This window comes from Hermetia illucens, chromosome 2, assembly GCF_905115235.1.
Source record: "Hermetia illucens chromosome 2, iHerIll2.2.curated.20191125, whole genome shotgun sequence".
Classification (NCBI taxonomy): domain Eukaryota; kingdom Metazoa; phylum Arthropoda; class Insecta; order Diptera; family Stratiomyidae; genus Hermetia; species Hermetia illucens.
In genome coordinates this window covers 145,758,460-145,777,624 of record NC_051850.1, presented here as the reverse complement: position 1 = coordinate 145,777,624, position 19,165 = coordinate 145,758,460, and the positions used below count along the sequence as shown (strand labels likewise).

Genomic DNA, 19,165 nt, shown 5'->3' with positions numbered 1-19,165 from the left:
ACAGGTCTGGCAATGTCACTGCATTTTTCCAAATCCACCTTATTTTTTATCCTCTTACCAGTTTGTTCACTGAGGAGTAATTTCACCCTTGTAGTAAAAAGAGGAAAATTCTTAAACAATTCCACCCGCGATATCGAGCAATCAAGTCGCGGCTAAGGCACGGATTTTAGAGCGGTAACCCAAAGGAGGGTGCGGCAACTCCCATGATGGGAAGAATTGGAAATCCGACTATAGTCGATCTGTTGGTGCAATTGTTCCCTACTTCTTCCAAAAAATAGAAAAGGAAAGCTTGAGAGCAAGAAACTTGAGCCACACAGGAGAAAAGACCTAAAGCCTCTTCCAGGAAAATCAGCAAAAAAAGCTGGTTATGGGACCATAGCTTATTTAACACCGGCATGTGGAAAAGGACACATGCAGACCGGACACCATGAACCTAGGAAGGTCGCAGCCGCCGGAACGTAAATGATATTAACTTCCAGCATGTCAAAGTCTCTTCCTTGCTTTTGGCAGCAAGGTTGGGAAAGTTGCAGTACTGCGCTCATATGTTCTTAATTTTACAAAATATGTGATATTGGGCTAGTAAACAGGGCTGAGGTCTTCTTCGATGAGAGATCGAGGTTCAGGGTCCTAATGTCAAAATTGTTACAGGTAACCATGCTGAGACAATTCTGTTACCAAGACCCAGTTGAGATCATCTTACAATACCATATTAATGGCAAGAGAAGAAACGTAATAGTTGCCTTTGCTCACTTACCCTATGATACGCAAGAACTAAGAGATCTGGTAGTGTATAAAGTATCAAGTGGTCTTACACTTTTAATGGGTTGTGATACGAACGCCCAACAAATTTTGTTGGGGAATTAGCAAATACAATAAGAGAAGCTATTTCATTTCCTCAATAGAACTGGTCTCCTAACTGCGAACATAGTGCATACCCTACATAAAGTGAAAGAACTTCTTAACCCACGGTAAAAATGGTAAAACGGTGAAACCGAGAACTTCAAAAACTCTGGAAATCCACCAGACGACGTCTGAATCGTACTTGTAAAAGCAATAAGAATGAAGACGGGTTAAAGTCTGGAAACTCACAGCGCGAATATAAGAGGCTCGTAAAACGTTCGAGGCAAAACTCCTTTAGAATATACTTGAGGAACTAATGGTGAAAGAGACACTCCATAAAGGAACTCAAAAGGAACTTTCAGGAACTTGAGAGTTGAGCCAATCTCTTAGAAGTACACCATCCGAGAGAAGTTGTGACAGAAGTGGGAGGGAGAGAGTCAACGGTGTTACAAGGGGCATTAAAACACTGCAAGAGCGATAGCTACCAATGAGAAAACGATAGCTACCATACTGTCCTTCAAAACAGCTAGCATGATTAACATTTTTTCCAGCGATGGTAAAGGATGAAATAGAACGCTTAGAGCGACATCAACGATATAGTTGTTTGCATGCCTTGCTCTGGGCTAAGTGCCTACCTCTTTGACAGAAGGTTGAGATGTTGTTTATAGCAAAACCCGGGAAAGATGACTATTGAAACCCAAAAAATGTCTGGTGGTTGAGCATCAGATTCGCGAGAGGACGCTAAGTTTGCACCCATAATTTGTGATCTGTGGAAGTGAGTGTTGTTCGCTGCCTGACAATCGAAGCAGCAAAAGACTGTGTCGTAGGACATTTTCGGTGGCATAAGCACGACACCCGGCGCAGCTCTGAATGCATAACTCACTTTCCAGTCCTCGGATATATATCCGAGTAGCATCATATTCAACACCAGAAATCCTGCGATACATGAACGAATGTAAAATACTCCGTTAAACTGTCTGAGTGCTCGAAAGCCGTGCCTATAATCCCTCCTTCCTCTCATCCCTTCCTGTTGAACCTTAGACTAGCTTTTAGTATTCAGTATCTCTGTTAGTTTCAAGTAAAAATCATAAAGGGTCATAGTATGTAGAATAAGTCTTCTCAAGCGTGTGAAACCAGTGTCATATTGCAACTCTTTATTGGACAATCCGTCCATAACTCAAGTGATCATTTCATTTAAAACTGGAAGTCGTTTCAGGTTGGCATTACGTATCTTACCTGAAATTCACTTACCTTTCGATCGGTTAGAGCAATTTCACATTCATTAAAATACAAAACAACAAACGACAAAAAAAACTACACCTGAAAGAACAACTCAAAGAAAATTACGTCCCCTGTTCCGACATTATGACGGTTATTGCACCCCAACGTAAACATCGTCGCCATTGGCTTAAGTCTTAGCACACATGTTGACCGGAATAAAAATTCCTTAGCATGCGGCCGAAGTCAGATAACAGGTGAGAACAGGTGCAAAGTCAAGAACCATGACATGAACCTGCTCTGAGGTCTTTTGCGGGCCGATTGCTTCGTAACTGTTCCATCCGTCGCTTGTCGCACGGGGGTCAAAATGGGCCGTGCCGGGAATAATTGTTCAACATGTTACTTTGTTCGTTGAGTGGCAGACCTTCCGTATGAAGGTAGCGAGACATGTGTGATACGTTAGAATTCTCGTGGCTAATTGATCTGGAATGTAATGAATATTTGATTAGGAGTTTAACTTCCATTAGCCAATGTCATGTATTGCTCAGCGAGTTTTTCACTAGAAATTTCTTTGTGCATTTTTGCAATTTAGGAAACTATTCTACTTTGTTTTATGTTTAAAAATCAGGACCTTGGAATATCTACAAATACTTGTAAAAGGCATAAATTCATGCGTATGAGGACACGCAAAACCTTATTTCATTCGAATTTAATTATTGGAAATTAGAAAGCTATTCTTTTTGCATCAGTGAAAATGTTATCTAAAGGCTGAAATCCGGAAAATAACAGTTATACGAGTACATAATACGCATTCTAGTAGATTTATGCAATTTGCGGAATTCCGACCCAAAGAACGAACGGAATGAATGCCCATGAATTTTTCATCGACAACAACGGAAATGTGCTCCATCTCCGAAAGACACTAATTGTATGTGTTCCATGTTTTTTGTTCTTTGTCTATTAGCAATGTTTTGTGTGAAATGAATAATTGCATTAATCGTATGCGAAAAACTTGTCAAGGTAGAATGAACAGCGAACGAATTTTCCCTTATCGTGGGTGATGAAATGTTCACGCATCCATATGAGATCATGTAGGAATAGTCGGGATTGAATTGAATTCAATGTACTCAGGAGAATATTAAAACCCATACATGCATACATATTCGATTTGGCTGCAGAAAGTCCTCATTAACAAAGCCAAGCTCGTTCAATGCCTATGACTCGATAACCCTGCGATACCTATGAGCAACTGGGTAGTGTTAAAGAAGGAAAGGCCTCAAAGGTATATTTTGTCCTTTCAAGGCCTAACTAATAAAGGGTAGAAAATTTGAATTACAAATTACGATTTATAATTAGGAATATTAAGGTCCCGTTTCTCGAAACCAGATGAGGGACTGAATGCAAGCGGTACCACTAACGAGTTATTAGAAATAGAAACAGAAACTGACCTTCCAACACCAACGTTCTTCAAGTAAATAAAGACCAACCAGAAAAACTTTAAGTGGGTCTCTACAAATCGCCTAGTTTTCCTCAGGGAAGAAAATATTGACCTCACTTTAACACGGTTTGTAAAAGATGTGATCAAAAAGAACTCCAACAAACAGAAGAACATATTCTAGAGCTCAGAAGTTGCCGATCGATAGAGGCTCAAGAGTTGTGTGCTTGCTAACAGAAACCCCTAACCTTCTCTCTGTCCTGACCTAGTCTCCAGCAGTTTCACTATGGTCAAAGTGAAATTAATCAAACTTTCCAAGATGAAATAATTCTGAGGATTGGGAGGAGGCTCCTGGTATTGCCTTCCTTACCGACAATGACACTTCCAGGGCAGAGATCTGGAAGGAGCCAGGTAGGTCTTTAATATATGATATAAGCATAACTACTGGCAGCCACATAAATACCATAAGGGCTGTCTGAAATTTCACATCAGGGCTACTACTACTGTCAAAATATTAAAACATCAGTGACTCTACAAAGCCTAGTCAAATTCTGGCTAAAGAACATAGGAAGCCATCCTTTCTTGGAATATCGGATGGTTCCGGCACTGAATTTTCCCGCACGATTCTAGACCTGCTGTTCAGTTCCCGCATGCAAAGGCCATTGTGAGTCTATGACGTGAAATCCAAGTCACCAGAAAGCATCAGATCGATAGTTTTGAAGGAACGAATCAGCTAGGTGGTAAATAACTTTTCAATATATAAATCTCTTGGTGCGGACAGGATAATACCAGTTATGCTGCAGAATCAATTAAATAGGATTATTCCGTGTCTGATGGAGATCTATCAATCTTGTATTGAGCTCAGGTGCGTACTGCACACCTGGAGATGTGCAAAAATAGTTTTCACACTGGAAACGGGTAAACTTTACACTAATCAGTTCTACCTCTTTATACCGAGTGTATACCAACGTTCAGTTGTTTTTTTGGTATCAGAGGTGGTTTTCACCGCTATCGGAGAGATTTTGGAGGCTCAGCTGAAAAAAATGAGCCAGTGAATGCAGATGCGGACTTAGTGTTTCCTGATCACTTCTTGGTGTAGTATTGGGCATTCATATAGTCAGATTGTACTTCAGTTTCACTATCATAACACTTAATGCTATGTAAGTGATAAACTCACAGCAGCAAGGCAAACACAACACGAACACAGATACCCATGATGATTGGGATTCGAATCCACTGCATCGAGATTGGGAGGCTGATGCTCTACCCCCTCAACAATCGCGCCGTCACGGACTTTTAATTTTAGAGTTCAATCCAACCAAAATTGATCTGATACTATTCAACGCTAATCAAAGCACCTTTCACGGCTGAACGAACAAAAACTTCAGGTTTTTTCAATCTAAAGCATCTATATTGATGTGATCCTGGATGTGAAAATCGATTAGAAACTTAAACGTAGAAGTAGCTAGGAGTGCTGGACTGTAGACTGACTCGGATACACACACAATGTCTAAACCACACAGCGTTTCAGTATATGTCTGAATATTCGAGCCGATTATACTAGCGATTCGATAGGCTTGCCGCTGGATAAGGTGTAATACGTGTCGCAAGCAATATATATATATTTAGACTAATAGCTAAACCATCATCGAAGCTTTATAGTCGGAAGTGACACCCTCCAAATTGCCGAGTCTGTGCAGGGGCGAAACGAACCGTCTAGCCTAGCGTGCTGACTGTGAGGAAAAGCAGAACTTACTCGCAATACTTATCGGTTACTGAATACAAATGGCACAGGCTCACTCCCTGCGCTAAATCGAAGAAGATTTGGATCTTCTTCTATTTAGTCAGGATGGATCAGACATGCACGAATGCGGTTATAGAGATCCGCACAGAGTATTTGTCAATACGGAACCATGCCGCCATTTTCGAAAAAGAGCAAAGTGAGACCCTTTTGCATTTCCGTCACAATTGTTTAGCTAGAGTCAAACAACGGATGTAAACCCCTATAACCGGCATGGTCTTTACGGCTATGGCATTCCTTTCGCCAATTTGAAAAGCCATGTTAAGAAATCCTTTTTTCGAGGTTCAATAAATTCCAAACTTTCGTCCACATCTAACTTTCTTGCATTCTTTATGTGTTTCACCAATTTCACGTTTTTCTCGGAAGCGATATGATTAAACAAGACGATGTGCTCCACCACCTTCGATCTACATTCAGTTGTTCCCTTTTCTCAAGCCTACTCTGTTTTCATCAGGTGCTCCCCAAGACGGGTTTCAACATTCCTTTTGTCTCTATTTGGTCGATTGCGGCCCAGAAGAGTTTTGAGCTAGCCTTGGCTGCTGCTGAAAACGACGCCCAAACCATGTTTCTCCAGTTTTCGTTTTAATGAAAAGCAGATTTGGTGAAATTCTAAAGCTATTCTTCTTTTGGGCTGTGGATCCGAAGTCAGCTTGCGTCGAAGCGTGCTGATGATACGCGCGATATATCCGTTCAGTCTGCTGACATCAACAATGTTGCTCTTTTTTACTCCGCCTTCCAAAGGTAGAGGAATGGTTAGCATCCGGTAGATCACGTCGTTGAATGAGGCAACTAATTTGAAAGACAAAGGAATAACTCGTTTGATATCTGTCAGTTTCCAGTAGATCTCTCTCCAGGTGCTCGCCTACCCTTCAAGTTTCCAGTCTGATAGATATATTCCTTCTCTACATTCTATGGGAACTCTTCTTAATCCTTCCGATGTCGTTTTCATAATAACTGAAAATTCATAACCTTGCATGCAATTCATAATCTTGCAAGCAACTGATCGCTATGAGGCCCAACCATGTAGCCTCTACCCAATCGCCCATCTACTTATCCATAGAGCCAGCAATGACATAATACCAGCAACAATTAAATGAAATACAGGCGTGTATTTTTGTGGCAAACTGAAGATGGATTTGTAGGGTAATTGACTGAACGAATTTTAAAGGATGGGGAAATGCCTTGAATACATCCTAAAGTTCAGCCTCAGAAACAATAGAAGAAGAGTACCAACTGCGTGCTTAGATACTCACTTTGCAGATAGTCCTGCTAGAAGCTATATAATATAGTCAAGAACTGACAACTACGATACATCGAAGTGATTGAAACATCATGGGTCTATGGCAATCATGTACATATATATACTAAAATCGCAGTCGCAAAAGTGATGGAAGCCATTCAAAGGAAGTTCGAGTAGGAGAAGCTTAAAAGAAATAAAAAGCCGAATAGGAACACCAACGTAGTTAACACGAACAATAACAACAAGAATAACAGTTAAACAGTAATACCGCTCGCAACGTAATACTGTATAATAATTCCGCGATAAGAGTAGTTGGTTGGATGATAGCTCCTAGAGCTACAAACATCTAAAAAGATACACTATCAGAATACAGCCTGCAAGTAGTTGGCGGTCTCCCATCAGGGCCATGTATTTGCGCGGATAAGCAAGTATACCCTGAAATGAAAAATAACATGCAAGTGAAGAAGAGAAAGGAACTTATGGAACTCCAACATGGGCAACTTTTGCGAGTGAGCAGGCGGGTTCCCGGTTGCTGCCATTCCTCGTAATAGAAAACACCAAAACTAACCTACCCAATCCCGTTTCCTGTATGGATATTCTGTATGGATATCCTAAGAAAAGTTAAGGCCGATCCCCAATTAAGAAACAAAGGGACTGCAACCACTAAAATAAGAACAACACCGAAGGGTAACTTACTTCTCCAATTCAAAGGGACTGCAGAACAACGAACAATGAGCGTGCAAAACGAAATTGTTCTGGGGGAAGAGGCAACTGTCAAGTGCTGTATTCACGAGAAAATACTAAAGTGTTCTCTTCACAGAGAACTGGTGCGTCAGTCCGGTCTGCAAGAACTGAATGATTATACTATAAAAGGCATAAGAATATTTTACGACCGGGTATAAGGAAACACCGTCCACTGTCCGCAGAATGAACAGATAAAATGTCCCAAAGCGAAAAGTAAAAATTGGATGATTTATCTGCTCTCTCCGAAAAAAAACTAATGCTACCCGAGTATTATGGATGTCAAAAGTGTCGACCACCTAGCTCAAAACAGGTGGTGAAAGAAGCAAATTCGGGTACATTGATCACATTGTAGGGAGCTGCACACACTCACTATACAGGAGAGTATTCAACTTAGTATAAAGATGAAGTTCATACAAATAAACTCCAATCATTATGAGGCTTCACAAAATCTGTTGATGCAATCGGTGCAAGAGATGGGCGTTAACATTGCAGTCATTAGTGAACCTCACAAAGCAATAGATAACTCCGTCTATTTTTCAAATAAAACCGATAAGATTGTTATTTGATTAAGGCGAAAAAGCTCCTAACAACCACGAAAGAAGTATTTGTTAACGAGAAAGTAGAGGGCATTGATTTTATCAGCAACATCATTGCACGCAATGGAAGCTTCATGATAACAAGCATAGAGACCTTATCCAATAGTGGAACGAAAGTAGACTAAGAGCTGAATGCTTAAGATGGAGAAGGAGATACCAGTGCAGTAGTAGGTCAGCAGACTCACAATAAAACAACAACATGTATATAAAACCCCGAGGATGTGTATGTGTAGGTGATTAGGTGAACATCCCTAGGGTAGAAACCATAGGGCAACACGAATAGTCCACCTGTAAGGCACCCCATGAACCCAGTAATCAGGAGAAGCTTAGTGACTGGGGGTGCCGACCCAATTTATAATGAGGCGTTGACGCCTTTCAGATCAGAATATGCTGAGATTCTCCCAGACGCTAGGCCAAGGATTCCAAAACTAAAGTTTACTTCGGCAACTACGAAAATCATTGCTGCCATTGAGAGAATTTTGGCTGACCGTTTGGCTAGCGAGATTACTGCGACAGAGGTCCATAGCCTGATCTACGGTGCAGCTGCCACGGTTGTTCGTGTCAATAATCAACAACTTGGAGGATAGGAATTTACTGTTCTGGATATTTCGACTAAACAAAATAGACGAAAAGTTGAGAAAGAAGATTGGTCGTGTCACGCAAGCACTTCTAGGCAATCCATTACCAAGAGTGCACAGATGCGTTGCAAACATCATTGGCATCTACCATCTATACAATGATATGCCAATCGAAGAAATCCTCGAAGTGTTGAAGCAGAAACTTGCGAAGGACAGACAACACCTTGTTCTTCCAAAACCAACAGGGATTCTATAAAAATCTCACTAATTCAGGTCGCGAAAATAACCTCAATCTGGATCAGGCAGGAGGCTTCGAGACATGTGTTTGGAGCGAGCCCAGTCGTTGCAATTTAGAAGCGGCGTGGCTTCCACACCTTATGCGTTCTTGCGAGGCCCTCCCCGAAATTACCATGACTGACATAGCTGAAATCGACTTAAAGCAGCCTTTGAAAAGCCAGGTAATTGGAAGGCGCCAGGAGTTGATAAGATTCACAACTTCTCGCTGAAGCAGTTGAAGAGCACTCACAGGGTATTGACAAATCATTTTAATCAGATGATTGCCGATTCTGAATTAGTTCCAGAATTTCAGTACACGGTGCCTCTTGCCCTTCCAAATGTCGACCAATTACTTGTCTTTCTACCATCTACAAGGTTTTTACTTCAGTTCTGTGCGCGAACATCTAATAACATCTTGATGTTCATAAATTGATAGCTGAAGAGCAAAACGGATGTGTAAAAGGCTCCCAAGGCTGTAAAGAACAGCTTATAATCAATACATTCGCTGTAAAGCAGGCTGTCCACCAAAAATGAAATATTTCGACAGCCTACATCGATTATAACTCAGCCTTTGACTCCTTATCGCACTCGTGGTTACTACAAGTGTTACGCTTGTAGCTTTGAACAACCGGGCACCTTCCACTAGAAAACGGAATCAATTATATACAGAATATTAATTCGACTTGTGTTATAAGCAACAAGACGTGGATTATGAAAACGACAAGGTGGAAACAGGAAAAATATTCCAACGACGATTTCTCAGAAAAATTTTATTTTTGATTTTGAATTATATGATGAGAATTAAACTTCCAGAAATTACGACGAGCCGGGAACGTGAAACCCGTGAAACGACGAATAAAAAATAGAAGGGGGACATCTGGGAAGCCATAAAGCAAATGGAAGGATTCCGTTGGCAATGCCAATCCTGACCTGCTAGATTTTTCCAATTAAAGGATACAATGACACAACATTGGCGAATGGAAGCGAGTTTTTATGAGTAGTTATTCAAAAAGTCTAACTGGGCTTACCTGACGTTCGCTCAACCATGTCGCTTAGCTGGCTTTAGGATATTTTACTCAAATATCGTGCCTTATAATTGTATCTACATATGTATCAAAATCCTTCAGTTGCTTCAAATACAATGGCCACTAGTAGAGGTGAGGCTAGTATAAGGTTGTAAGTGGCATATTTTCTGGCCATTTGACGGATAAACTAGGTTAAAAGTTTTGTCAAAAAATTATCCTTTTTGTCTTCATGTTGTCGGCTAATTTGGTTTACTATGACCCTTTCTGGATAATCAGAAATATACCTTTGCCTATAGTAAACCTTCATTCTATTCTCCTCTGTTCCTTTCGACCCAGTAAGCATTCAGGTTTTTATCAAAATTTTAGTTGTCACAAACATACTTCCGTCGTAATACTATGTACCCGGTCACTTTGTAAAAGATCCTGATTTTTCACTTGTTCGTCGATGACATAAGACACTTACGAACTGTTTTAATCCAATTGCCATGAGCTACCGATGCCGACAAGCTAGTGTTCATTTGTCTGCCTTGGAAAAATTTTAATTTTTTTACGTCTCTTACAAGTATCTTTTCTATAGAAAAAAAAATATATTTATTTATATTGTGAAACATTTTTGGGGCCCTTGTATATATATTTGTTAAAAAAGACCTTAACATCGTCGATTTGTGCTCGATCTACCATTCAAGAAAATGGCTTCAGCGCAATCATGCTTGATTTATATAATGATATGCATTGAAGTGCTGGGACTTCTCGCGATCATCCTCATTGGCGTTTGGCTGGGACAATATGGCGACAACAACGGATTCGGATTGAATACTTATAAAGGACTGTTGAACTTGCATTCGTTAATAATGCCGATGGGTGCTGTGTTCTTCCCAGCCAATGGTAAGCGTCACGTCGGTTGCCATAGAACATGGAGGGAAATTTGGAAATCTAACCCTTTTCATCCTGATGCAGGCATAGTATTATATAGAGCCTTCAGGAGATATGCTGCAAGAAAAGTCAAGTGGGCACATTTCGTTTTCCAGTTGATTGCGTTTCTTCTTGTAATTGTGGGATTTACTTTTGCAATAATGGCGCGATCAAAATTGATTGATGACTTCAAAAATCAAAATCAGGCTCCAGATAACCCAAAAGCAGAAAATGGCGATAGAAAACATTTCTACAGTGTTCATTCGTGGCTGGGTCTTATGTGTTTCATTATCTTCGTTTTACAAGTAAGTGGTTCTTTATTAACACAATCCTTCCAGATTCCCAACGAAGGTTCTTTAAGGAATTTGAAAGGGGGTTCACATGAACAAAAAGAGTTCGAAAATCCTCATGTAAGCAACTGTTGGCAGCTAGGTGGGCAGAAATAGGTTGCGGAGAGAAGCTGCAGATGCTTTATTGTACTTTATGAAAGGAGAAGGTACATTACAGACAACAGCAAGCCAGAGGAACCTCAACACAAATCTCAGATGAGATTAACACAAATTTCACTTTCTTTTGAAGGAACAGTCCTTTATTGTGTGTTATAGTGACTTGCATTTCATATATAAAAGCTGCTATTTTACCAGGTATTAACACTAAAATGCTAGTTCCATCTCTTCAGTTGCAGGAGTGGACCTTAACATCGTTCACCGATGACTTACGGCCACCTGCAACTTCTTTTATGATGATACGTACAATACCGAATTCCTTATTATTTGCAGCACCCTCCCCTCCCTGGCCAGCGTATATCTCACGACACTTTGCACGGATTATCACGGTGCAGGAAATCAAAAGCATCACTATTTCTTCAAAAAATTTTGGAGCAATGTGTTACCGAATCCCAATTTGGCATTCGGGCCACCTATCACGATCACAATTCCAACCTTAGGAACCCTCTCCTGGAGCGTGTTGAACTCCTCGTAGGAAACCCCTTTTTCATCTGTATCGGCAGGCTCACCAGAGTGTAATAGTACAGTGCCGCAAGAGTGAGAGAAGTACACAGCAGAGTCGAGCCCGATCCGTCCCTTTTAGTATTTAGACAAGAGGGCTATTGACCATCGAAGTTCAGGAGTAGTTAGGTAGATATTAGTGGCGGCTCCAAAGAACCATATTAACGCTGCGGTACGACGTTTTGATGCCACAAGTTCCTAAGACCATGACTACTGTAGGAAGAGCAGGCGGCGCAGAATCCAATCAGGCCAGCCCTTGTGAGAAATAGCTGCAACTAGAGACCTTTTTAATGAGGTTCTCAAAAAATCATTTACGCGTAGCTTCGCTCTAGTTAGAGCAGGGCAATCGTAAAGGTAGTGCCTGAGAATTTGTCCATTCTCTCCGCACCTTCAGCAATGTAGACCACCATAATCCAGTAGGCATTTGCTCTCGTCTGGTTCAAAAACTCTCCAAGTCACGTCTTGTTATAAGACAGTTAAATCCGCAGGCAGTGAGTCTTCGTCATCTGAAATCAGCGACTGTTAAATAGATAGAGAAGATTTTACTCTTCAAAATCGCTAGTGGGTCGCGACGCCACCAAAGGACTAGCAAGAGCAGAGCTCCCCCTGAACCAGTCCACGGAAGGTGGAATTCGAGTGTCCTTGACCTAGTGGTAAATAGCATCAGCTCTGTTTTTGCTGGATTTATGCTGACTCCGCATCTTGCAGCCCACAGACATGCCTTTCCCGACGCGCCCTCCATAATTTTACTAACAACGGAAAAATACTTCCCCGACACCAATAACAAATCGTCTGCATACGACACCAACTTCACTACCAACCAGACCACCAGAGCGCTAATCACTTTGGATTATCCTGATTCTTAACATGGCTACTATCCAATGCGTAAGACTCAGTGATGACTTTGGCATTAACTTCAACGAATGCTTCTCCCAGCAAGGCAGCTAAAATATTGTATATTGTTTGCACTATAGCGACCGCTCAACCGTGCTCATTATCTAGTGAAGAGCGGATTTGCCTTTCAGATAGGAATGCTGAAGAATGAATAAGGGAGTGCTCTGCATGATATCCAGGACGCACTCTAGAATCTTCAACACGAAAGAGGCTGATTGGCCGGAAGTCCTTTGCGAACTCATAGCCTGCCTGCTTTCGCGCTTGTCTACAAGGGTGTGATATGTATCCGGATGAAATTCAGCTTTGATAAATCTCTACAAGCGAACAGAACAACAACCTCCAAGCAAGGTTCTGACTCACAGTCACTCCTCGCTGGTAAGAAATGCATATGGTCTAGCACCTCCAGAAGATTCTATCCAGGAGCCTTCCGACTTGTTAAGAAAAAAAGCGCTCCTACTACCTTCCAGGCCAACTGTATTTTGCAACACCAGAGACTTTGGAGGAGGTTTCGAATGCCTTTTCCAGTGCCCAGACCTTCAACACCGGTTTATTTGCCGTGTTGCAATTTCGCGCGCGGAGTGTTTGTTTTTGATAACCAAACATCTTCCAATCGATCCTCCTGACATCTCTAAAAGAAGAGGTACCACACAAATGAGAAATTTGGCTACTGTGACATCTAATGTTTGAAGTGTTCATTTCACAGGGAACTCAACACTCGATAAATTTTGACCTACACATGTAATATATCACCCTTTTCATCCTAGATCGCGTAGAAGATAGAAAAAGTCAGCGAAAATCCAATCATTCCAATCCCTCACAACCCTGGCAATGTAGAAACGACCAAATCTATGAGCGATACCACGACCGTCTGGTTGAGGGTAAAATCCGGCTTAACAAATTGCGGTGGGCAGATGACTTAATCCGTATGCATCAGAAGAGGGTTCTGGAGCCGGAGTCTACCTCTCGAATAAAAACGAGAAGTGGGCTTTTCCTTTGGGACAATATGCAACGGTTTTTCAAGCCGAAGTTTATGCGATCCTAAAGGCGGCAAACTGGGTGATTGACGAGCGGTTGAAGGAGACGAGCGGTTGAAGGGCAGGCGCATCGCAATCTGCAGTGACAGTCAAGCTGCACTGAGCGCATTGAGCAGTCCTTTGATCACCTCGAAAATCGTTCAGGAATGCAGAAACCGTTTGAACTTTATGTCTAGATTCAATACGATGGAACTACTCTGGGTACCTGGTCACTATGGCATAGAGGGTAATGAAATGACAGGTGGCAGAGCCTAAATGCTGCTCGACACACCAAACTTTTCCTGCTAGAACCCAACATACGTACCGCAAAGTTTATCCTGTCGAAAAGCAGGAGGACTTGCAGGTGTATTGTGGGCATTCTGACAGGCCATAATTCACTAGCTGGGCATATGTTCAGAATAGGAATTACCGAAGATGATACGTGTCCCTCCTGTAATGAGGAAGCGGAATCCACGGAGCATTTCCTATGTGAATGCCCCGCCTATGGACGCATCAGGCATCAGACCTTTGGCGCCGATGTTCTCCAATTGCGACGGGTAGCATCACATCCACTAACGGAAATCCTGCGATACGTGAACGAATCCGGAATATTCCATAAGACGGGGGAGGCGAGTACAATGGGCCAACACGGCCTGAGTGCTCAGAAGCTGTAGCTTCTCCCCCACCATTCACACACAAACACAATCCGTATGCATGAGGATGATCTAGCCCGGAAAGTCTATAAGGACTATATCTATGGTAGAAAAAGAAGCAGGTGTGGCAGACCCTGCCTAATATGAAGCGATGGCATAGATCAGGACGCCAGATATTGAATTGAATTGGTGGACCTTGGCACAAAATCGGAATATCTGGAGTTCCTTACTATGGCAGGCCCAAACTGGTTGGTTGTTGCGCCGTTGATGATGATGATGTAGAATGTACTGAATGAACCTAAGCTGCCTCTTAATACTTACACGCTGTTCAATTAATAAAATTTCGTGAATTCTCCAAGGAGTGTCTTAAAAGCTAAGTCAAACACGCAGCGCCTGCAAGGAGGTATCATATTAGCATGTAGGAGGGCAGTCAATGCAAGTAACGCTTTTCTAGGAACGAATCGATTGAAAAACAAATTTCCAAAAGGCAAAATGGTTATAGTTTTAATAAAATCGAATAAGTGAAGAGGGTGGCTTGAGTTGTTTTCAAAAAACACACAGCGCCAACATCCAACAGCGAAAGCCCCAAGAAAGAGAATACAAGAATATGGTACCGTGGGAAACGAAAAAAGAAAACACACATTTCCCAACATTTTCCGGACCCTAAAGCAATCCCAGAGTTCGTCAAAGAATATGGGGATCCTAACATGTCCATCCATTATATTCCAAGAATATAACTAAGAAGATACTCAAGTGGAGAAAGAACTAGCTCACAGATGCTTCCGCGATTATAAAGATTCAAAATAAGCCACTGAAGAGGGCAAAGAAAAGGAAATCTGGAAAAGTATGAGTGCATAGAGGCAAACCTTCTTCAATTTCTATTTCAGATTGATTCTGAAAACTTAAAAATTAGTTTGCAGAGGTGCGGATGGAACTAAAAGACTTTCGTTTATCTTGAAAACAAATCCGTATCGCCAAAAGTCTTTCCTTGTGTCAAGAAGGCAGCCTATTGCAGATGACTTGCAATTAATCGCGAACGGGACGTCGTTTTCAAGACTAGGAGAGCACCCTCAACAAAATGACCCGTTCGGTTGGGAAACTGGATATCCGGAATAGAGTTATTTCGATTGCACTACTTAATGGTCCACTCAAAAATTTTGTCGGAGGTTGAAGCGATAAAGATAGGCCAATAACTATCCAAAGAGGGGATTTTCCTTTTTCTTTGGAATGGGTGTGATCTGAGCACACATCCAGTCCGAAGTGAAATAAGAAAATTGACAGAAAAGAACCTGGATTTTTTAAGGATTATGAAAGGAGTTTAGTTAATTCCGGTCGACTTTTTGCATTTGCCCTATTTGATGAACATTACGACTATTTTAGGTTTTCCGAAGTTCATTTGCGTGATTGAAGCAGTCACTCTGCTCAGGAGAAGAGGGTAATGGAAGGAAGCAATTTCCGGTGGTTGTTTGAAGTGAGGATCAAAGGGATTTAATCGATGCATTGACTTCAACTTCAAAGCTCAAGTGTTGAGTTGTGGGCTTCCATGAAATATGGTTACCAAGGATGTTTACTTTTTCAAAAGGAGCTATTTTTTGTGGAGGAATAATTATCAGAAAATGATCGACGTATGAATGACTGTTCGTTACATTGTAGGCAGAGAGTGCCGCACTAAAATGGGAAATGTTACGAATTCCTGGGGATGTAGTCAACCAGCGGTGAAACTAACGACCCCTATTATCGATGCAGGTGTCCGAACAAAAGGTGTGTCTGATGTTTAAACCATCCCTTAAGAATAAGGAGCAAGATTTGCCAGTTGGGCGGGGTTGGTTCTCATAAAAGGATTCAATGATAGATAGGTCGTTTGGAACAAAAAGTCAGTTGGGACAATGCAGGAAAAGGACGTATATGAAACCAGAATTAATTTCATTTATAGTAACCTCTAGGGATTTAAGGGTATTGGCGGTAAGAGAATGAATTGGGAGAAGTGTGTCGTAAACAGTATTGCCGAGACTCTAGCCAGATATGAAGAACTTTGGTTAAGATGGTGTCTGTCTATACGGAAAAGGTTGAAGTTTGGAAATGTGGGTCACAAAGGTCCGGGATGATTTCATTAGAAGGTACAAGTGGGGCCCGGATGGGCTTGAATGATCGGTGAGTTATACTTCCACGAAAGACAAAGATGATCGAATGAAAGGCTGCATAGAAATCACCACACTTTTTGAAAGTTTTTCCTCGCCATCACTCTTGTGAAGTTAGGACACTTGTGATAGTTAGCGCGGTGCTCGCTTGCTCCCCAGTTGATAATCTTGCAACTTTAATCCAGCGGCTTCGTAGACCCACTTTTGAGGCAACGATACTGCAGGCAGTTCGAAGCCACATGACTGACTCGCTGATTGTTTTTGCACTGCAATATCTGTTTATTCATAAACCACTTGAAACGGTCCAAAGTGCAGAAAAGCGATGAAGAACACATGTGAGAAGCCATTGTTTTTCAAATCCCCAGCTATTTCCTGTGCAGAATAAGTGCGATTTAGACCACTAATAATAAGTGATGTTGTTTTCTCCGAAGGAAGAGTATACATGAAGAATTTTGCCTTCTTCGTAGCGATAGAGTCCTTTTTAGGTTTTAGGAGTATTTGGTGATTGGAGTTTTCTGACTTCTTTGCGGTTGGTTACGGTATTGGAGATGGTAGACCGCGTAAACTCCGCGGGGTTAACAATAACAATAGGAAAAATGCTGGTACTTACCTATTTCCTCCGAGGTACCTGTGGTGGTTGTTGTTGATGTTTAGGTAGCGCTGGCTAGAGTTTGCTGCTTGCTGTTAATTTCCGTTTCTACGGCGTTGATAGCAAGTAGTTGGTCCGGTTGAAGCTAGGTCCACCATATGTCATGATTTAATTATCGCCTCCAGCAAGGCAATTGTCGATTTGCCTTAGGTCCTCCAAGAACCTTTTTCTAAGATGGTGCTGATGTATTTCTTCTTTTGAATTTGTCATACTAAAGTTCATAAATTGGGCGAGTTTTTTTCTAGTCTTTTTATTCCTCAACATATGTATGTCATCCTTCGTAGGCTTGCTAGGTATTATACTATTAATCGCTAAGTTGTTATTAATTATATTCTACTTATAATTTCAGTTCCTAGGTGGACTATTTGCTTTTGCTTTTAAAGTGGTCGACAAATCAGCCAGAGAGCTTTTTGCAGCGATACACGCATTTTTCGGAATTTTCATAGTTCTTTTGGGCGGTTTTGTGGCTGTGGTTGGCATTGAAGGTAGAGCTAAAACCGACATGTAAGTATCACACTTGTTTTTCCGCACTCACCGTCTTACATACAAACAAATACATTTCCAATGCTTCTAGACCAAATTATGACAAAATCGTTGACGCTGGTATACTGGCTAATGTTGCGGCACTGGCCATTGTAATTATGCTTGCTCACGTTCTATACATAAGTGTGAATCCGTTCTTCGAGTGGGACGTGGTAAGTATATAAGTGTTGAATTGTTTACAATTGATGTATATGAACCCTTTCATAATTTCAGAACGATGAGACTCTTGAAGCTAATCCTATCGAATAAGGAGCGACTAGTCCGCAAGACTAAAGTCGTTGTTCAGAACCTTTCTAAAGTTTCACCTGCCAACAAATAAACCGATTTTGGGTCTATATCTACTTGATTCTGATCCTTCAGGCAAATACCATGTCACCCGCTAAATCTTCTGTACAGTATTTAAAATTAAACAGCTAAAATTTTACTACTCGTTTTGTTATCTATTCAAAAGAAAACTCGCCAACTTTGTGGAGTTTAGAGCGTTTTCGATGATAATGTATAATATTATTAGGTAGGACCTGTGCACTCCGTCGATTTTCATAATTGCTGACTATCTGGATATTGACTGTCGACCACCTCCGAGGAAGACTTATATTTTCGTATAATTTCAGTCTAAAATTTACCAAAACAAATCGAGCTCGATCTCATATTTTCAAATTAGCATTTTTGAAGAGAGTCACAAAGATGTCTTCTTCGGAAGCGGGTTCTTACTGTGGAACGACAACTTACGTATCGCTTGTTCTGGAAATTTTGAATCTGGCAGAAACATGGGTTCTATCTAATAAACGCGGTGAAAAGTAGAAAGGCAAGCCGTAACAGTAAAATACTCTTTTTGCTCTACTGCTCCTTTAATACGATTCGGAAAATTTTTTGTTTGTATCTTCGTTCAAATTTGCAAAGGCAAAAAGTGTGCGATGTGCACCATAATTCACAATATCGACCAAACTGAAATCGTATTAGGAAAGTTTTACTGTACAATCAAATTAGAATAAGGAGTCCTTCTGTTAGCCTAGATATTTGCTGTAACAAAGTTCCGGTGCAAATAATATATTTTTACGATTTAAATTGTGTGTATGTACAAGCCAGTATTTTTATTAGTTAATTTAAATATATCTTATTTTTAGTAAAAATTTGTTCTATTATCCATAAATTGAAAATAGACTCGAGCTCATGTGAGGAAAACTTGTTTACAATAAAAAAAAAATCTCATGCGGTGAAGATAAATTTTGCAGATATTCCAGTAGAACATGTTCGGGGAAAAGTGATGTAGTGCAAACACGCACATAGTGTGCATGTATCATATGAAGCACGGAAAATCAGTTCCAGTGAAGGGGCCGAGATAATATTTTTCAGCTCTAGCGCGCACTGTCATTATCGTTTGCCCGCCTTCTAATATTTAAAAAGAAATTCCGGCAAACAGTTGCCCGACTGATTGCCTATGTACGCTATTCTACGAATAATATATTTTCATAAATAGGTTTCCACTATGCTTATGAAAAGAAAAAATTGTTAGCCATATTGATTACTTAAATATCAAAAAACTTGATCTGAATTTATTAAGGAAATTGCATGGAACGCGACAGCGAAACGAATGAGTCAGTTC

At 40.9% G+C, this 19,165-nt stretch overlaps 2 protein-coding genes across 2 annotated transcripts in view; one reads left to right on the top strand and one right to left on the bottom strand.

The window, feature by feature from the left end:
- Positions 1–9,925, bottom strand: part of LOC119648691 — an 81,871-nt gene extending 71,946 nt beyond the window's left edge. Inside the window, exon 1 of the mRNA XM_038050493.1 lies at positions 9,757–9,925. The gene's annotated coding sequence lies outside the window, so the exon portion shown is untranslated. The remainder of the gene's footprint in view (positions 1–9,756) is intronic.
- Positions 9,926–10,139: 214 nt separating this feature from the next.
- Positions 10,140–18,627, top strand: LOC119648613 (cytochrome b ascorbate-dependent protein 3-like). Its single transcript, XM_038050382.1, has 5 exons — positions 10,140–10,638; positions 10,711–10,970; positions 17,369–17,523; positions 17,594–17,714; positions 17,776–18,627. Exons 1-5 carry the CDS (start codon positions 10,443–10,445, stop codon positions 17,809–17,811), a joined length of 768 nt encoding a protein of 255 aa, XP_037906310.1. The 5' UTR covers positions 10,140–10,442; the 3' UTR covers positions 17,812–18,627.
- Positions 18,628–19,165: the final 538 nt, after the last annotated feature.